This window comes from Artibeus jamaicensis, unplaced genomic scaffold, assembly GCF_021234435.1.
Source record: "Artibeus jamaicensis isolate MK-2021 breed Jamaican fruit bat unplaced genomic scaffold, CSHL_Jam_final contig_3173, whole genome shotgun sequence".
Taxonomy (NCBI): Eukaryota; Metazoa; Chordata; class Mammalia; order Chiroptera; family Phyllostomidae; genus Artibeus; species Artibeus jamaicensis.
In genome coordinates, this window is record NW_026521737.1 from 1 (window position 1) to 21,727 (window position 21,727).

A 21,727-nucleotide genomic window follows, 5' to 3' on the forward strand; every position below is an offset into this window, starting at 1 on the left:
TCAGCTGCACACGGTTCTGGGTCCAGCACCCGGCGTGGTGCTGCTACATCCCTAGGGTTTTTTTGTTTTTTGTTTGTTTGTTTTTTTGTTTTCTTTTTTTGTTTTTTTGCCAGAGGTTGGCCAGGGGACCCAGACAAACACAGGAGCAGAAGGGATACACACCACGCACGTGCCATGACGAGCACACAGAGTTTCTAGGTCGGCGCCCAGTCCTCAGATCTGCTCCCAGCTTCCAGTCTACCCCCTCAGACTATCTGGAAGCCCGGGACGCTGAGGGGCCCTGGGAAAAGAGCTGAGACCCCTCACCCCCTCCCTTTCTGGCCAAGCAAGGTGGGGGGCCAGGGAGAGACTTGTCTGATAGAGTTTACAGAGAGGGTGCGGAGGACAAAGGGCCCCAACCAAAGACTCTGTGGTTACCAGCCCAGGAGAACTCAGAGGTGCAGCCTGGGGCTCTGAATCCAGTAGCCACGGCAGCCTGGTCTGCTTCACACCCAGCTTGGCAGCAAGCCCAGGATTGGGCAGGAGGGTCTGGGGCTTCCCAACTGAACGGGGGCAGGCCTGTGCTCAATCCCGAGGGAACCAGGCAACTAGACGGGTGCAGGTGCCTGCAAACACAGCAAACCAGACTATGGCAGTAACCCCTGGGAGGGGGAGCGCTGCGAGAAAGTCCTAGTTCCCCATTGTAGGGAGCTGGGGGAGAGGCGCCAAGTGTCTGGATCCTGAGAGGGGCTGGCTGAAAAAATCACAACAATCGACCCTCAGTCACTGCAACCAGAAAAACCGGTTCGGCTAGTTTGAAGCCAACAAGTGACATTCCTTTTTCTGAGGTTGTTTTTGAGAGATTATTTTGGTGCTTTTTTTGTTTTTTTTACTTTATTTTATCTTTATTCTTTCTTTTTTTATCTACCTTTCTTCCTTCTCCATTCCTTTTCTTTATCTTTTTGCTTTTTTAAAGTAATCTGTTATTTCTTTAAAATTTTATTACTGTTTCATCTTTCCATACTTTTGTCCTCTTTTCCCGGATTTTCTGTTTTATTTCTTTCTTTTCTTTCTAAACTTATTGCTCTTTCTTCCATTCCCCTACCATTTTTTTCTTTCCTCCTTTTATTTCTTTCCTTATCATTTCTTTCTTTTACCCACAAGAGTCACAATCAACTTGAAAATATAAAAAGACCAGAGATGGACCTATAGAAGAGGCCTCCCAATAGTAGAGTCAGAGAGACAAATTGCACATTGTTGTGGGAGAGAAGCCACAAGTTGCTGCATATTTGAGTAGGTGGAAGCAGAAAACAACAGGATAACCAAAAGAGGCTGCACCATTGAAATTCACAGGCATTCCACCACAAAAGTTCATACCATAAACCCAGGTGTCAAAACAGATTAATCTAAGAAGCTGAGGCCAACAAGAAGAGTCTCACAAACAATGGGAAGACAAAGAAACAATCCCCAAATGAAAGGAAAGGAGGAATCCTCAGAAAGAATGTTAGATGAAACAGAAGCAAGTCAACTATCAGATACTGAATTCAAAGCACTGGTGATCAGGAAGTTCAAAGAGCTCACAATCAACTACCAGAAACTACAGGGAAGCTACAGTGATCTCACTGTGAACTATATCAACATGAAAAAGGAAATGGAAATTATTAGCAAGGGCCAAGAGGAAATGAAGAATACAATTTCTGAATTAAAAAACACAGTGGAAAGCATTAAAAATAGGGTGGATGAAACAGAAGATCGGATTAGTGAATTGGAGGACAAAGTAGAAAGCATCTCACAGAAAGAACAGGAAAGGGAAAAGAGGCTCAGAAAGAATGAAGAGAGATTAAGAGAAATGCAAGACAATATGAAACGTAATAATATCCGAATAACAGGAATACCAGAAGGAGAAGAAGAAGAACAAGGGATAGAAAACATATTTGAAAGAGTAATGACAGAAAATTTCCCTAATTTGACAAAAGAAAAAGTCACACAAATCCAGGAATCACACAGAGTCCCATTCAAGAGGAACCCAAAGAGGCCCACTTCAAGACACATCATCATTAAAATGGCAAACTTCCAAGACAAAGAGAGAATCTTAAAGGCAGCAAGGGAGAAAAAGAAATAACATACAAGGGCTGTCCCGATAAGGTTAGCCACTGACTTCTCAATGGAAACACTCCAAGCAAGAAGAGATTGGCAAGAAATATTCCAAGTAATGAGAAACAGAGGCCTACAACCAAGGCTACTTTACCCAGCAAGGCTCTCAATCAAGATAGAAGGCCAAATAAAGAGCTTCCAAGACAAAAGAAGTCTAAAAGAATTTGCTGCCACCAAGCCAGCTCTACAAGAAATACTAAAAGGTCTGCTTTAAGGAAAGGAAGGAAAAGAGACAGACAGAGAGGAACACAGGTACAAAAATGGCAATGAATAAGTACCTATCAATAATAACCTTAAATGTAAATGGATTAAATGCTCCAATCAAAAGACACAGAATAGCGTCATGGATAAGAAAGTATGACCCACACATATGCTGCTTACAAGAGACCCACCTCAGGACAAAAGACCATCACAGACTAAAAGTGAAAGGCTGGAAACAAATTTTCCAAGCAAATGGACAAGAAAAAAAGCTGGGGTAGCAATTCTCATATCAGACAAAATAGATTTCAAAAAAAGAGCCATAAAGAGTGACCCAGAAGGTCACTTCATAATACTCAAGGGAAGAATCCACCAAGAAGACATTAACATCATAAATATATATGCACCCAACATAGGAGCACCAAACTATATAAGGAAAATCTTAGAGGAATTCAAGAAAGATATAGACAGCAACACAATTATAGTGGGGGATTTGAACACCCCACTATCAAAAATGGACAGATCTTCCAAACAAAATATCAACAAAGACATTGTGGCATTAAACAACACCCTTGATGAAATGGACCTAACTGATATATACAGAGCTCTTCACCCCAAAGAAGCTAAATACACATTCTTTTCAAATGCACATGGGACATTCTCAAAGATAGACCACATGATAGGGCACAAAACAAGCCTCAACAAATTCAAGAATATTGAAATCATACCAAGCATTTTCTCTGACCATAAGGGACTGAAACTGGAAACCAACCCCAAAGGAAAAAACCCAAAACACCCAAAATCATGGAGACTGAACGGTATGCTATTAAGCAATGAATGGGTCAAGAATGAAATTAGGGAAGAAATCAAAAAGTTTCTGGAAACAAATGAAAATCATCTCACAACAACCCAAAACTTATGGGATACAGCCAAGGCAGTCCTGAGAGGGAAGTTTATAGCAATACAGGCCTACCTAAAGAAAACAGAAACATTTCAAACAAATGACCTTACTCTACGCCTGCAAGAACTCGAGGAACAACAACAAAACCAGCCCAAAGCAAGTAGAAGGAAGGAAATAACTAAGATCAGAGCAGAACTAAATGACATAGAGATTAAAAGTACAATTCTAAAGATCAATGAATCCAGGAGTTGGTTCTTTGAAAAAATAAACAAAATAGACAAGCCTTTAAGTAGGCTCATCAAGAAAAGAAGGGAACGGACACAAATAAACACAATCAGAAATGAAAGAGGAGAGATTACAACTGATACCACAGAAATAGAGAGGATTGTAAGAAATTACTATGAAGAACTGTATGCCAAGAAATTTGAGAACCTAGGGGAAATGGACACATTTCTAGAAAAATATAATCTCCCAAAACTCAATGAAAAAGAAGTAGAACAGCTGAATAGACCAATAACAGCAAAAGAAATTGAAGCAGTAATCAAAAAACTCCCATCACACAAAAGCCCTGGACCAGATGGATTCACAGGAGAATTCTACAAAGCATTTAAGGAAGAGCTAACCCCCATTCTTCACAGACTATTCAAAAAAATCCAAAAGGATGGAAAACTCCCTAACTCCTTTTATGAAGCCAGCATCATCCTAATTCCAAAACCAGATAGAGATACAACAAAGAAAGAAAACTTCAGGCCAATATCGCTGATGAACATAGACGCTAAAATCCTCAACAAAATATTAGCAAATCGCATCCAACAATATATCCAAAAGATTATACATCATGACCAAGTGGGATTCATCCCAGGGATGCAAGGATGGTTCAACATTCGCAAAACAGTAAATGTAATTCATCACATAAACAAAAGCAAAGACAAAAACCACATGATCATATCAATAGACGCAGAAAAGGTCTATTGATAAGGTCTTTCGATAAGGTACAACACCCATTTATGATAAAAACACTCAGCAAAATGGGAATAGAGGGAACATTCCTCAATATAATAAAGGCCATTTATGAGAGACCTACAGCCAATATCATACTCAATGGACAAAAACTAAAAGCTTTTCCGCTAATATCAGGAACAAGACAAGGATGTCCACTTTCACCACTTCTATTCAATGTAGTATTAGAAGTTTTGGCCACAGCGATCAGGCAGGAAAAGGAAATAAAAGGCATCCAAATAGGAAAGGAGGAAACAAAATTGTCACTGTTTGCAGATGACATGATAGTGTATATGGAAAATCCTATAGACTCTACCCAAAAACTGCTCAAACTAATTAATGAATTTGGCAAAACAGCAGGACACAAAGTCAATATCCAGAAATCAAAGGCATTTTTGTATACAAACAATGAATCAGCAGAAGCAGAAATCAAGGAAAAAATCCCATTCGATATAGCAAAAAGAAAAATAAAATATCTGGGAATAAACCTAACCAAAGAGGTAAAAGACCTGTATGTAGAAAACTACACAGCACTGAAGAAAGAAATCAGGGAAGACACAAACAAATGGAAACATATACCGTGTTCATGGATTGGAAGAATTAACATCATCAAAATGTCCATACTACCCAAAGCAATATACAGATTCAATGCAATACCTATTAAAGTACCAATGGCATATTTCACAGACATAGAACAAACACTTCAAAAATTTATATGGAATCATAAATGAGCCCGAATAGCAGCTGCTCTTTTGAGAAAGAAGAACAAAGTAGGAGGGATCACAATACCTGATATCAAACTGTATTACAAAGCCACTGTAATCAAAACAGCCTGGTACTGGCATAAAAACAGGCACATAGACCAATGGAATCAACCCAACCCTCTACAGTCAATTAATATTCGACAAAGGGGGCAGTAACATAAAATGGAGTAAAGATAGCCTCTTCAGCAAATGGTGTTGGGAGAACTGGACAGCTACATGCAAAAAAATGAAACTTGAGCACCAACTTACACCATACACCAAAATAAATTCAAGGTGGATAAAAGACTTAAATATAAGCCATGACACCATTAAAGTCCTAGAGGAGAACATTGGCAAGAAAATCTCAGATATTCCACGCAGCAACATTTTTACGGATATGTCCCCTAGAGCAAGGAATATAAAGGAAAGAATAAACAAATGGGATCTCATCAAAATAAAAAGCTTCTGCATGGCTAAAGAAAACAGTATTAAATTAAAAAGACAACCAACTGTATGGGAAAACATATTTGCCAATGATACCTCAGACAAAGGTTTAATCTCCAAAATATACAAAGAACTTACACGACTCCACTCTAGGAAGACATCGAACCCAATTAAAAAATGGGAAAAGGACTTGAACAGACACTTCTCCAAAGAGGACATACAGAATATCCAGAGACACATGAAGAGGTGCTCAATATCGTTAGCTATCAGAGAGATGCAAATTAAAACCACAATGAGATACCACTTTACACCAGTCAGGATGGCTATAATAGACAAAGCAACAAACAACAAATGTTGGAGAGGGTTGTAGGGAAAAGGGGACCTTAGTTCTGTTGGTGAAGTTGCAGACTCCAAAGAGGACATACAGAATATCCAGAGACACATGAAGAGGTGCTCAATATCGTTAGCTATCAGAGAGATGCAAATTAAAACCACAATGAGATACCACTTTACACCAGTCAGGATGGCTATAATAGACAAAGCAACAAACAACAAATGTTGGAGAGGTTGTGGGGAAAAGGGGACCTTAGTTCACTGTTGGTGGGATTGCAGACTGGTACAACCATTATGGAAAACAGTATGGAATTTTCTCAGAAAAATAAAAAATTGACCTGCCTTTTGACCCAGCAATTCCACTGCTAGGATTATACCCCAAGAATCCTAAAACATCAATTTCAAAGAACCTATGCACCACAATGTTCATAGCAGCACAATTTACAATAGCCAAGAGTTGGAAGCAACCTAGGTGCCCATCAGTAAATGAATGGATCAAAAAATTGTGGTACATATACACCATGGAATTCTATGCAGCAGAGAGAAAGAAGGAGCTACTACCTTTTGCAACAACATGGATGGAACTGGAAAGCATTATGCTGAGTGAAATAGGCCAGGCATTGAAGGACAAATACCATATGATCTCACCTTTGACAGGAAGCTAAAGAATAAAACAAACAAGCAAACAGAATAAAAACAAAGACACGGAAATAAAGAAGACACAATGTTCTGCCCTGGCTGGTGTGGCTCAAGGGACTGAGTGCCAACCTGCAAACCAAAGGACCACAGGTTTGATTCCCAATCAGGGCACATTCCTGTGCTGCAGGCCAGGTCCCCAGTGGGAGGCACCTGAGAGGCAACCACACACTGATGTTTCTCTTCCTCCCTTCCCCTCTGTCTAAAAATAAATAAATACCATGTTGTAAAGTGTTGTGGACTGCTCTGCCTGGTTCTAGGAATTGTAACTCTCTACCCCCTGTGGCTAAGAATGAGTCAGTGACCTCTGGAATGGGAGCCGCAGGAGACAAAGCTAGTCTCTGGTAGCAAACGCTGCCTCAGTTTCCCCTCCCTGCCCCCAGAGCTTGGTCAGAAGTCAATGAAGGGTAAGACCCCTCACAGCATTTGGGGGGGCAACCTAAGCCAGACTCGATCATTTGGGAGGACTTCATGGAAGGACTTGGGGGGCTGCAACAAAGAGGGAGCAATGGACTCTCGCCGGCCCCCCCCCACCCCCCCACCCCGCTCTGACAAAGCCCGAGTCCCCATGTTCTCTGGGAGAAGTGCTTCCTGGCTCTAATCCCCTTAAGCCTGAATACCTGTTGGGGAGAGGTACAGCTCCTTGCCTTGCTAGAGCGTGTCCTGGGGAAAATCTGGCATCACAAAGACTTCCTGATAAACCTGTGAAATCTGCTCTAAGAGTGCTTTCATTCATATGTTAAGGGTTCGAGCAGGGAACTCTAAAACTCTCTTCCAGACAGACTCTGACTCAGACTAAGCCCTCAGATTTCTTTGAAATGTTATCTACTGTTTGATCCTTGCCACCCTGTATTCCTGTGCATTACAACCCAATAAAAGCCCTTGGAGGAAGAGACTCAACGACGCCTTTTTCTCCTGAGAAACTGGCCACTGCTCAAGGCCTTTTTCCTCTGGGAAACTGGCCACCTCTCCTCCCCAAGCAGATCACATCATGTCTCAGTCATGTTTACTCTCACCCATGGCACAGGGGGGACTTGTGAGGAAAGTCGCCCCCACAGTAGAGACAAAATGGACTTAAGGCTTTCTAAGAATAAGAAGTTACATTCATTCTCACATGTGAGTGAAATCCCACACGAGTGATAAGTGAAATCAAGTGTGGAATATAAAATTGAAAGGAATGAATGAACAAGAAAAATAAACAAAAACCCACAGACACACACACACACACACACAGCACAGTGGTTACCAGAGGAAAAGGTGTGAGGTATCGTAAAGGGTAAAGGGGGTCAAATACATGGAGACAGAAGATCTGACTTTGGGTAGTGGACGGAAAGTGCAATATAAGGATCATGTATCATAAAAATGTACACTTGGAAACTATATAATCTTAGTAATCAATGACAGCCCAATAAATTTTAAAAATATAAAAATAAATAAATATTTATTCTTAAATAAATATTTAAAATAAAGACTATTTAAAATAAAAATATTTTATAAGTCACCTTCTTATACAGTATTTTATTATGATAGTGCTCATTACTCATTTGATCCATTTTCGCTTATTCAAAATAAAATCTTACAACTGCCCCGCCCCAACACCTCACAAGCATCAAATATGAACTCCGAGCACCAAAAGCAAGTACTTTCACTTCTGACCAAGGGTCTTACTTTAAAAACACCCACCTGTTTGAAATCTTTATACATAATCTTTCCAAGTTCAGGCTTTAATGTTGTAACTAAAAGAAAAAAGCAACAGTAAGTTAAGGCTAGAATAAAGACTGGTACTCTCAAAACTGTTTTAGCATTATGTATAAAATAAACATTTCTTTTGTGATTAATTCAGACTATGTTCTCATTTATTAAATGGAAGGTACAATTATCTTTGCTATTATACCTGGAAAAAGACCATGAAGATTTTTATAATAGTCATAGTCTAACCTAATAAATGGGCCCCCAAATTCCTCTGTCATCCCTGAGGAATCATGGGGAGCAGGGCGCAGAATTTAGGCTTCTGTCACTCGGTCTGGTCTAGTCCCGTCGCATCCAGTTTTCCTCAAGCCTCACCAATCCTGCACTAGTTTCCTTCCTGTGACTTTTTGCTTTTCTTCCTCTTTCCTTCTCAACAGTACCCTGTATTATAGCAATACATACTGGCCTAATTTATAGCAGTTAGTTAAAATGAACTCTACTTTATCAGAGTCTAATTTTAAAGTGGCTTAACTTTATTTTCCAGGTTAATGTCATTTTGCACCTTGTTCTTTAACAATGGCAGAGGTCCTATCACATTCATTCACTGTTCTTGGTTTAAGCTTCCATTTTATCTCATCTCACTGCTACAACAGCCTACTAACTATTCTTCCCATACCCACTCATGCCCCACACCAATCCATTTTCTATATTATATGCAGAAATCTTTTTAAAGTGAATACAATCATTTTTATCCCTTGTTTAACAGGCTACCAACTGCTCTTAAGACATAAGGATCAAATAGAGCCTACATGTCAATAAGATGCAATGGCTACCTACTCCCGGGCCTCACCCCATTTCCCTCCTTTCCTGACCACATGTTCTCTAGATAAATCCACTGCCTGCCACTAGAAGGCCTTTGTGTGCCTGCTATTTCCTCTCACTGAAAGACCCTTCAACTCTACCATGTCACTGATTAACTCACATTTATCCTCTGAACCTCAGTCCCGCATCACACTTCCACAAAAAAAGTCCAAAGCAATGACCTACACTCTTTCATAGAACCATATTGTATTTCCTTGCATTCACTGGAGAGCTACATGCCTTCCCCCTTTTTTTGAGAATAGTTTGTATTCTCAATAAAAGTCAGGATATATATGTTTCTGCTTACCAGACTTTGTAGCTCTAGAACCTAGTACAGATCCCAGAATATACTTGCTATATTTTTGAGTGAAAGAATTCATGTCTGCCTTCCTAGTATTTACCACTGTGCTTGATAAAGGATGGGTGCTCAGAAAATTCTACCTAAAATAAATGATTATGCACCAGGCAAGTACATGCAACGAAGTAAGTAATAAGTACTAGAAACTTTGCTGAGGGGTATAGAGGTTTCAGATTAATGGGAAGAGCACCTACTCTGCCAAGAGTTTTCAAACGAAGGCTACCCTCAGAGTTGTCATATATTCACACTAAAAGATTAGTCTTTAAAAACTAACCACCACACATTAAAATAAAAATAAATTATACTTACATGCATAATCTGCAATTGCAGGTTTCGCGTGAGAAATCTGACTTAGCAAAGAGGATTTTCCGGCATTTGGGAATCTGAAATGACAAAATGTACGCATCACAGCAAATACCAGTACTATTAAAACTTACTTATCGCTGAATTCTAAACATTTTAAGAAGCAAACTTCTTGGGTATTTCTGGAATTAAAATAGAGTATAAATTTAAAGTAGTTTTGAAAAACTTGAACAAAATATACTCATGAAATAGGTGAAGGTAAACTCATGCTGCCCTGACCGGTGTGGCACAGTAAGTTGGGCCTTGTCCCACAACGTGAAAGGTTGCGGGTCTGATTCCTGGTCAGGGCACATGCCTGGGTTGCCGTTAGGGGCATGGGCAAAAGGCAACCAACCCATGTTTCTCTTGCACATCGGCAGTACAGCATATTAGCTATATACCTTTCTTCTGAGGTTCAATTCTGACATCAGCTCTGACAACAGCAGTAGTGTTTTAGTCAAGTATCTTTCTTTTAAGATTCAGTTCATTCCTGAAACCAGCTAAAAAAAAATCTGCTTATGCTGGTATTCACATTTAGTAACTTTTAAAGAATAGCTGCCTAATTTAAAAGCACTGGAGACATGTTAAACATTATGCTTAAGAACTACGATGTGTTAATTACTGACTGTAATTTCAAGCCCATTTCTGAAAAGCTCAAGTGTTTCACTACAGTTGTGTCTAGTAAGTTGGCAACATAAGGACTGTGACAGCAGCTACCACTCATTCACGGAGCATTCGTAAATCCAAGGCGTGTGTTGTGCTGCAAATGCAGTATCTTACCGACATTTTAAAGTGAGGACTCTCCACTCACTATTAAAGATGAGTAAATAAAAACTTAGAGAAACTGTATAACATATCTAAGACTAGCCAGCTGGCCTCCCAAGGATTTGAGATTCTAACCCAAATAGTCTCACTTGAGTTCTCCACCACCACCCAACTTTTACTACTCAGCCTTGCGAGGGTCTTCTTAGCCTGAAAAGGATTCTCAGCCTTATCCATAAAACCCTATTAAACCAATAATATTTGAAAAATATGTTATTACAGAACCTATTACTCATAAATGTCATAACTATGTTTTATTGGGAATAAAAAAAAACATGCGAGTGGCACACTTGGAAGCCAGGATGACATCCTTCCTTGTCACAACCTCAGCAGGAATGGGACCTCTGTGAACCCCAAGTGACCACCTTAAGACCTAGACAGGCACGGCAAGGGTGAGGGGCGGAGGGTGAGGGGCGGAGACTGAAGAGTCTGGTACAGAAGCAGTGAGATGGATGGGGAGGAAGATGAGAAGAGCTTAGAAAGAACTTATGGGAAGGCAAGGCATGGAATGGCAGTTTGGTACTCAGTTTGGCAGCAGTTTCCCTTACATCTAATCTCCCTTAGGCCTTCAGTCTGCCTACTGTGTAACGCTGTAGGGGGCCAGGGAGAGGAAGAGAGAGGAGAGGAGAAATGCAAAGTTGTAGTTTTCTCTCCCCTTATCCACTCTCCATCATGCTATCTAGCTCTCTCCAGTTGGCTGGGTGCCAGCACTGCAAACGCAAAGCTAAACAGCTTTGTTTCATGAAAAAGTGGGGGCTCACGGAAGAGGACATTGTAAGGTTGCCCACCGTACTGAGCATGGACAGATCCCAAGCAGAGCACAAAGGGTAGGGAAGCAGGTACGGCAAGACCCAACGTGGTGCTCAAGAGTGTGTAAGTCTGAGGGGCTGAGATCGTCTGTGCTGGCCTTGAGCCACCTGATTAATGATACATCAATAGCTCTATTAATACCTATAAGCATATCTTGACCATTTGTCCCTTCTATTTATCTCCTTGAATATACTTTTCAAAACATGGTTTTTCTCAGATTTCTTATTTTATTCCTTAATATCTGGTAACATCCTTTTACCTTCTTATATTATTGGATCAGGTTAGCCTTTTTCTTTATTTTCTAACATTTCACTGACCTACTCAATTGCTATGACCACTGGCAAATGAATATGAAGTAAATATGAAACTCTTTGCTGACATTGTGAAAATAACATTTAACAGCATTGTCTCTAAGTATACAATCATGCACAAATTCCATAAACTAGAAATAATGTTGGCACAAATTACTATTTATATTTATTTCCTATTTGTGAACTCTCTGGAAGTATAAAAATAAACATATTTATGTTTATTTAAACATATGAATGATACTTACCCTACTAGACCTACATCAGCTATGAGTTTCAGGTCAAGGTGAATTATTCGTTTCTGGCCTTTCAATGGTAAGAAATTTGTAAGGAATTTACCACCAAGACCTCCTTCCGCTACCAAAACTCTGTCTTTCTCTTTATCGAGTTCTCCTTAAAAAGAGAGATAAAGATACTCAGAGCCAAGATTAGTAGGTAGAGTTATTCACTAATGACATTTTTCTTTCAAAATAGATGCCAAAAGTTTCTATTGAAAGCTTGTCCCTGGAAAAACCTTGTAAGTGGTTGAGAGACTAGTTTATGTTTTAAAACCAAGTAAATAATATTTTAAAAATCTTAAATCTAGCAGTTAATATTGGAATACCTTTATAGAAGATTTTTAAAAGTTCTTTTATAAATTAGCAGCTGAAATAGTTAACATTTCTAAAAAAAATCTGAAACTACTCAAGAAGTACTATTCCCCACAGCTCCCAAACAATTTAGAAAATATGCATATTTTTCACAACCTTAGGACCTACAGTATACTTGCCTATGATTTTACCATTTTCATCAGTTACTGAAATACCCACAGGTACAGGAATTTCACAGTCTTTTCCTTTGGAGCCTCTCAGTGCACTAACCCTACAAAAAATAAAGCTACATTAAAATAACAAAACCCCACAAAATTAAATGGCTTATGCTTCAAGCAAACATAATGGTCTATAGAGAGGACTATCAACCAACTCTTCTAATGTAGATGTTACATGGCCAAATATTAGAGCAAAAATAAAATTATTTCTAATTATTTGTACTTTAGACCATCATATCCCAATAAAAATAATATTAAGTAATGATTTAAGTTATCAAGCTAACCACAAAAAGTCACTGGGAAAAGTTTTCAATTAGCAATAATTGTGCCTCGGATAAAATTGGCTACGATACTGCCACTGCTCGAAGCTACCACCAAAGACATTGCAAATTATAATGAACTAACATACTGTACACCTGAAACGAAGAGATGATCAGTAACTAGAAAAAAATAAAAAATCAATGGAATAACAAAGCTTTAAAAAAACTGACCTCCAATGAGAGCACTTTAATTACAGGGGGCTCATCTGGCTACTCTCAAATGGCTCACGAGAGAGTAAATTGGTACAAACTTCTAACTAGCAAATTCACTTCTGGGAATTTATCCTGAAAGAAAATAACTGAACCACCAGGTAAACTAGGATATACACATGGATGTGTGTTGCACTGTTGACTGTAACAGTAAAATATCAATTACTACCTAAACAGATGAGTGACAACATAAAGTTATTTCCAATACTATGCAGCCATTTTGAACAATCTTCTGGCACAGAAAGAAGTTAAGTAAAAAGAGAAACCTACAAAATACTGTCCTCTCAGTTTTGTGCCCCCAAACTATACACAGACACAATTAAGTTTGTGTAAACACACAGAAGAGTCTAAGAAAAGTCAAGAAAAGGTTAATTGTGACTATTTTAGAAATTATAGGTGGCTGACCTTTTCTAAAACCTTTTACTCCTGGCCTCCATGAGTAGGTCAGAATCCCCACACATGTGTAGGCTCTCATCATTTTCCATTTGTTGTGAATTAGATTAATGTCTACTCTCCCACTTCTCTACAGTAACTTCCAGAAGGGCAGGGAATACATTAGTTTAGATCATCACTGTATCCTAGGCATGTAGTACAATGATTAGTACATAGTAGATACTCAATATTAGTTGAATGAATGACCTGGACTGACAGAAATGGATGACTTAAAATTATACTAAAGAGAGATTTAAATAGAACATTTCTCTTACTGGGACGTGTGTTGCAATTCTTAGAATGTAGAGGCAAGATTTAATTTTCATTCTTTTTTGTTACTAGTGGTGAGCTTTCTATTAAAATATTATTTTATTTATTTTTTATTTTTTTAAAGATTTTATTTATTTATCTTTAGAGGGGAAGGGAAGGAGAGAGGGAGAGGATCATCAATGTATGGTTGACTCTTGCATGTCCCCTGCTGGGAACTGGCCTGCAGGGAACCAGCCTGCAACCTAGGCATGTGCCCTGACTGGGAATCGAACCGCGATTGTCTGGTTCGCAGGCCCGCGCTCAATCTACTGAGCTACACCAGCCAGGCCTAAAATATTATTTTATTTAAAACATTTACACTTAAGCCCTGGCTGGCACAGCTCAGAGGACTGAGCGTAGGCCTGTGAACCAAAGGATCGCAGTTCGATTCCCAGTCAGGGCACATGCCTGGGTTGCAGGCTAGTTCCCAGCAGGGGACACATGAGAGGCAGCCATACACTGGTATTTCTCTCCTTCTCTCCTTCCCTTCCCCTCTAAAGATAAATAAATATAATATTAAAAAAATTAAAACATTTACACTTAAATTTCAAAAGAAATTTGGATAGTTTTTAAAATGTTTTTATTGATTTAGAGAGAGAAGAAAGGACAGAAAAACATCAGTCTGTTGTTCCACTGATTCATGCACTCACTAGTTGACTCCTGTACGTGGCCGGACAGGGGACAGAAGCTGCAACCTGGATGCACTGAAACAGTGCTCGAACCAACTGAGCCACCGGCCAGGGCTGGAACTCTGGGTAGTTTTTAAATTGCTGAAACAGTATTTGATAATTTGCATAGTTCAGCAAGTATAAGCCAGTTTACTAGGTGATGATTTCATGAAGAACAAAAGCAATCTGATTTTTACTGGACATTATTAGATATCTAAAGTTAAAAGCTTACTCAAATACTGGTATTTTGAAAGTAGTGCTTAAACCAAGTCTTAAAAAGCCAATAGGACTTTGCCAGATAGTCAAGGCAGGAAAAGATGTGTTGGCACACTGAATATACCTATGTATATCTAAATATGTGTGTGTATGTATATGTGTGTGTATGTATATATATACTGGGATGTGCATTGCAATTTTTATGTATGTGTGTATACACCCATACACACACGTGTATGTATAAACACACACACGCAAATACCGTAGATTAGAAGGGAGCAAGCTGTTTGAAGAAATAAGTTATTTCTAGTGAACACGGGTACAAGTGGGGTGGCATGTTGTGAAGAATTTGAAATAGGCGAGTGATTATGTTTCAGTTTAAGATGAGATTATATGGTATTTGTCCCTTAATTCTAATCAACAAAAGAAAAAAGCAAACAAAATATAACAAAATCATTAAAATTAAGAACAATCTAACAATAGCCAGAGGGGAGGAGGGAGGGGGAGGGGACAGTGGGGAGAAGGGGTTTCAGGAACTACTATAAAGGACACATGGACAAAATCAAGGGGGAGGGTGGAAACAAGGGAGGGAGGTGGGTTTGGAGGGGATGGGTGGAGAGAAAATACAAACAACTAATTTAAACTGAACTACAGAATAATTTTAATTAATTAATTAAATAATAGGCGAGTGACATTAATCAGTGGGTGTTTTAGAAAATCCCCTCTAGAAATAATAGAATAAAGATGGACTGAGGGTGATGACTGAGACTGGGGTCAGCAGACCAAATCGGACAACACTGCAATACTCCAGAACAATGATGGTCTGAATGAAAGTCTGGCCTGTACCTGTCTTTGTAGTCTCACCTTCCTCGCTGTTCCGAGTCTTCTGCATCCCAGCCACACTGGCCGCCTTTCAGGGCCTCAGAAGGGTACTTGTCTTCTATCACTGGGCCTTTCTTCCTGTTACCTTTCCTGTAATGCTTTCACTCCCCTTCACCCAGTTGGCTCCTATTCATTCTTTAGATTTAGGCCTGTCTATTCTAAAAATCGCAACACACAACCCCAGTAAGAAATATGTTCTATTTAAATATTTCTGAACATTTAAACATTGTATACCATCTTTAGTATACCACTGATTTGAACACAGAACAGGGCTGGAATTATAGCAATTTTATTTTTCAAAAGAAATTATAAAATGGTAAGAATATTTACTTTAGGATGTAAAGTACTGTTAATTCCCATCTGTAACATCAAAATAATAAAGTAATATTCAATACTCAAAACTGATTACTGAATTCTAACAAATATAAGGCTCTCAAAATTTGTGTTATAAAATGGTTTTGCCCAGGCTGGTGTGGTTCAGTTGGGTGGAGTGTCATCCAGCAAACTGAAAGGTCACAGGTTCAATTCCTAGTCAGGGCTCAGGCCTAGGTTTCAGATTCAGTCCCTGGTTGGGGCGTGTACAGGAGGCATCTGATCCATGTTTCTCTCTCTCCCTCCCTTCCCCTCTTAAGAATCAGTAAGCATGTCTTCGGTGAGGATAAAAAAAGTTTCAGATTCGTCATAAACAAAAGTGCTCAAAAGAAATTTAAGGGGTTTCCCTAAGGAGACATTTACAAGCAGGTGATGCTGCTGCATCATTTTGGGCAGGATAATTTGTTGTTGTTTTGTTGTTGGGAGTGTCTGTGTTACAGGCTGTTTAGTATCCCAGCCTCTATCCTTCGCATATACTCGTCCCCCAAGCAAGTGTCACATTCCATCATCTGACATTGTGACAAATACATCTATCGAAACACTTCTGTGGGGGCCTTTGCCGGGTAGCTCAGCTGGTTAGAGCACTGTCCCCAAACACCGAGGTTGTCACCCCGGTCAGGGCACAGACCAGAACCAACCAACGAACGCATAAGTAAGTGGCACAACAACGAGGTGTTCTGCTCCCTCTCCCTTCCTCTCTAAATCGGACTGATTCTTTTTTCTTGTTTTTTGTTTGTTTTTAAATACTTCTTTAGGAAGAAAAAAAAAGAGGGACATGACATGTAGCCTTTATACTACTACCTCCTATGGAATAACAGAGTGAGGTAGGTCTGAGGAATCACAGCAGGCGTTTTGATGGAAACTAAAAATTTTTTTCTTCATTTTCTTGAGAACAAACAAAAAATTCTCATATTTTGAGGCCAACATAGTCTATTCCGCAGAGAACAACAAAATTTAGTGAAAAATAAAGGCAAGGTTTTGCTCTTATAGAAAGAACAGAACAGAAGCAAAGGGAAAACACACAAAAGATGTATCACTGAAATGGGTTCTAAATGTTCAGCACCGCCTATGAGATGCACAGAACTACTGGTGGTGACGAGGTGGTGTAGCTCATTTGAGATTTGAGAGAGGTTTCTTACGGACTATCAAAGATAAGAAGAAACCGGTGGGAATTCAGATCACTTTCTGTTTCTAGAGGAAGTACAAAAGAATCTAAACAGAAATTGGGAGAAGAAAAAGATAAAACGTTGGAAAGCTCCAAAACATTTCTTAAACCTACCTTTTACCTTTACTAGAGTTGAGACAAACATAGGTAGATTTTTGCTCAGTTACAAATATAATATGTAATTTAAATCAAATTACTAATTACACCTTTATCTTTTAACTGTTTTTCTTCTGGGAGGGATTACTTTTATAAAATCAATTCATTCAGTAAATACTCACCGACTGTTGGCTCCTTCTCCAGCCACAAACCGCTTATGAGGATATTTGTCTTTAAGTTGTTTTAAAGTCATTTTCTTATGGGCTACAACCCAGACGTCACCACCTTTTCCACCTTCTCCACCTAAACGAGGATAGCCCATTCCACCACTTCCTCCCCTGGTGAAGAGTCTTAGGTTATCAACGAAGTTCCCATACTTAAAAAGAGAGGGAGAGAAAGAGAACATCTGTACACTGAATGTGCTTACCGATTTAGAACTCCTTTCTAGTTCTCTGTTGCCACTAAAATGCCTCGAGAAGTCAGTAGTGACTTCCTGTATGTCAAATTTAGTCTTTTCTCAGTTCATCTCCTATCTTACCTCTTTCCATTAAATTCTTAACCCCACCCCTGCCTTTTTCCCCCAATTATCAATTGTGATCCCACCTATCCTCAAGGTCTCTGACACTGGTCCACTTTTTAGTCTAGACCGCCTCCCCTAGGCAAGCCTGTATCAGTAACTATTACCCAGGTGAGATATTTTCTATGTCCAGTCTGCTGGACATCACAGGATATAAGGTTAACAGTCTAAACCAACTGAGAATAAGATCTGTACTTAACTTATATTTGAAGCCTCTCAAATATGTAACTTGTTCATGAGTACTAATAACAGTCATCTCAAATACAAGTTCACATGACAAAACCAAACTTTTCCTTAGATAAAGTCTATTCCACCAATGTCCTTTCAAATAAAGGAACCATAGTTTACTACTCATTGAGTATGGGAATCTTTCACTATACCTGCTTCTCCCCTCAAGGGCACCCCACCCCCAAAGCCCTAGCTCTTTCCTTCTTGGTACAAACTGGCCTAGTACCTTAACCAGTATCTAGTCATTCCTTCCTCAATGCATAGCTCATCTTGCTGTCTCAGTTATTTTTCTGAAAACAGATTTCTAATCATGTTTCTCTCTTATTCAAAAACCATTCATGCATTTTGTGTTTTGCTGTTTATGAAATAGTCTAAAATTCTCAGTCTATATTCAAAGCTCTTAAGCTACCCTCAGTTCCATTTCCATAGGTTCGGCCCCCTCCTCTGTCCTCTTCCTCTTCTGCTCTGTACATGTTATACTTTCACATCTTTGCTCCACTCTGCTCATGCTTTTCCTCTACTTATGTCATTTGTTCTTTTTTGTTATTCTATTACAGTTGTCCCAATTTTTCACCCTTTGCCCTCCTCCACCCAGCCTGTCCCCTTCATGTGTTCTCTTCTGTCATAAACCCACCTAAACGTCATATTTGCTGATGTCTCTATTTTTTAAATTTTTCTATTACCATTTGTCCCCTTTATTATACACCTCCCCCCATCAACCCCATGTGATGTCTTTCTTAATTCCTCTAATTAATACTTACCATCAACTTTGCTGGTCTCTTAGCAATTTGATTATGTATCTATTAATACACTTTCTGAAATCTTATACTTTTGTTACCCTCATTAAGTAAATACCTTCTTGCGTAAAGAATCCACGTATTAACCTCTCAGACTATGGAGATTCTTTGGAGTAATTTCTTAAACTCATAATCTTCACATCTTTAGTCATTTGAGATATTTGTAAGTATCAAAAACAACTGGAAACACTTTACAAAATACATATACTCCACTGACCATTCTGATACACTCTGGAGTAGGGGATGAGAACAGGTCAAGCTAATACACTTAGCAAAACCTCTCTCAGTGATTCTGATGCAGCCTAGATCTAATATTGCAGCGGATGGGTCCTAGCAAAGAATCGAAGCACAGGTATGCATTTAAGTATGCAAATGTAGTCACGAAGCTGTGTTGTATGAGAATAGGATGGGAAGAATACATAAAAAGTAAAAGTTGGCCCTCTGGCTGAGGGCCAACCAGAGTATTTTTCTCTGAGGGTGAAGAACTTATTTTTCGGTTATGCAAGGCTAGATCAGAATAGCATCACATGCAAGTGAAGAGATTCCACTTGCAAACGACGTTAATTGGAAGTGACTTTCAATGACAGTAAGGCTATACAAGTATTCTTTAATAACTTATGTACAATAAATGCAGCTTACGAATTTTTACTGCTCTAGATTGATCAGATTCAAAGATTTAGAACCCAAACTTAAAAAGAGTATCCCGATCTCCTCATTGGTAATAGGGTAATGGCTAAACTATGATGCCGGCTAACTACTAAGGCTCTAAAAGAGGCCTTGAAATTTGAAGAAACTGCAGAAACAATTTTTTACAGAAACAATTATAAAACTGACCTAAATTTCTCGCAAGAAGGCAAGCGTATTACTACCTATTTTCATTTATTGATGAAAAATCATTTTTAGAAAGCTCTTAAAAACAATGCACTCGAGGAAAAATAGACGTAGATGTAAACGGACTAGGGATATTACCATCTGAGCCAATAGAAAAAGCAAACCTACACTCCACGTATACTCTACTGCACGTCCAAGAGTCGGCAAGTATCCCCGCTCTGCATCCCACGTGCACACAATTCCCCAAGGAAACCTCACACCTTGTACCCTAACAACCGTCCTAACCAGGCGGGGTAGACCCCCCCCTCGCCCAACCCCCCGCCCCAGGTCAACCCAGACTGCTGCATGGGCGGAGATAAGACTATGGTAGGAAAAAAGCAGGAAAGAGGCCCCCAATAGAAAAAGTAGGGAGGCAGAGAAGGAGCACCACAGTCCCCAGGTGGGGCTAGAAGCACCTGGCCCTCGGGGTTCGGGTGACTGGCACGGGTCACGGACCTTTCTTAACAACACGCAACTGCAGTGCACCATGACTGCGGCTGGCCCGGATTCACCCCCGCGGACGGAGCAGCGCAGGTGGAACTGCGCGGCTTTCTCACGTCACCGTAGGACGCAGGCGCAGTTTTCTGCCGCGCGCTCCCGCGGGAAGAGCCACTGAGCCGTACGGTGTACGCGCACGGAGACAGGCGCATGCGCCATGTGAGGAGCCCGGCCAGGTTAAAAGGTATCTGTTTACGCGAAAGCAATCTAAAGCTAAGAAAACGTCGAGAGTGCTTGGCCCGGGCCATTCGGATGTAGCGGATATGCCTCAGGAATTAACTTTTTGAATGGAAACGTTTTGCGTTTAGCTGCTTCGTAGGAATTTGTATGCTAATTGAAGAAACCGTAAAGTACCTCAGTCTTTACCAAAGCAGAATGAAAAACGACAAAAACAGAACTCCGACGATAAAACCAAACTCGTGAAAGAATGACGGGAATTCAGCTGGGAAAGAAGGGCCTGAGAAAGCTGCTAGCTCACCGACAAGTTGACTGATCTCTAGCAAAAATTTCCAGGAGACAATTTAAAACTTGTGACACGTGTCAGGATCTGAGAATTGCGTCGTATTCAGTGGGGAAGGAAACTTGCAATTGTTTTGCCCCAGAATAGCTTCTTGGGAGTCGTGTAGCTGAGGGTTTTTATCGAATTGTCATCTGAAGCGCGCCTTTGACAGAATTAGAGGTTACCTTTCCCTAACCTGGCTTGGCGGGCGGGTCTGCCCAGCTCACCTTTCCTGGGCCCTTGCACAGTGAAAAATGCTCACAGCCATAGTGGGCGATCCTGCACTACACTGCCAGTCTTCAAGTCCTCCGTAACCACCAAAACTGTTAATTTCTACAAGCCTTTCCATCTTTTTACCCCTTGTTTATCGCAGTGATTCTTTGGAAATGCACGACGTGAAAACTGGCTTGAATCCTTTGCTGCCACTGATCCTCCCTCTTCCCCACCAGTCGATAAAGCTGTGATTGTCACTTAACCTGTAATGTTTCATTAATCAGGACATTAGGTCGTTAGCGTGTAGATGTTTAATCTTGAAACCATTTGCTGCCTTTTGGACACATGGCAAATGTCAAAATAGAATTGGGGCGAGCACCTTTTGACCCTAAACATTGACCATCGTGATTAAGTTAAATTAGAAAGCTAACAAATATGGATGCTTTCTACAGTGTTTGGTGTTGAAACTAGGATGAGATGATCGAAATAACAGTGTCTTATTATCATTTTTAAGTATCATTTTGGAGACTATTATTCCTCAGAAGCATCAAGCAAAAGCTTACTAACCTGCTGTTGTTTGGCTTTGCCTAATATTTTTTGGCACTGGAAATATTCAACTGTAGTTTTGTTAAAGAAACCAGGCACACAACAAACTTCGTGCATGAAATGAGACCTCCTTTCAGTATATGAGTTTAAAGGAAGCCCAAATAACACATGACAAAATGTAATCAACATTGACACTTGTGTTAATTTTGCAGTATAGCTTGATAAGAGTACATTGTGATGGAATTTCTTCTTTAACATTTTATAATCTTTCTCTTGCTTCTTATCTTTCTGTGGGTTCAAGAGCCTGTTGACTTGTGAAGGATTTGCTGCCTTCTTATGAGTTTGCTGGCTTGTTCTCTTGTGAAATTTCTTGCACATTTGAAT

At 39.7% G+C, this 21,727-nt stretch overlaps 1 protein-coding gene and 1 pseudogene across 1 annotated transcript; both read right to left on the reverse strand.

Moving 5' to 3' along the window:
• Window positions 1–8,130: 8,130 nt before the first annotated feature.
• LOC119054554 (GTP-binding protein 10) lies at window positions 8,131–20,139 on the reverse strand (the record flags this gene model as incomplete). The annotated part of the gene is made up of 6 exons (XM_053663299.1): window positions 20,044–20,139; window positions 17,298–17,491; window positions 12,419–12,498; window positions 11,886–12,030; window positions 9,665–9,738; window positions 8,131–8,183 (listed from the first exon to the last, which is right to left on the reverse strand). Coding segments are annotated over exons 1-6 (579 nt in total), but the record flags the coding sequence as incomplete, so codon positions are not given.
• LOC119054657 (uncharacterized) lies at window positions 12,686–12,815 on the reverse strand (annotated as a pseudogene).
• Window positions 20,140–21,727: the final 1,588 nt, after the last annotated feature.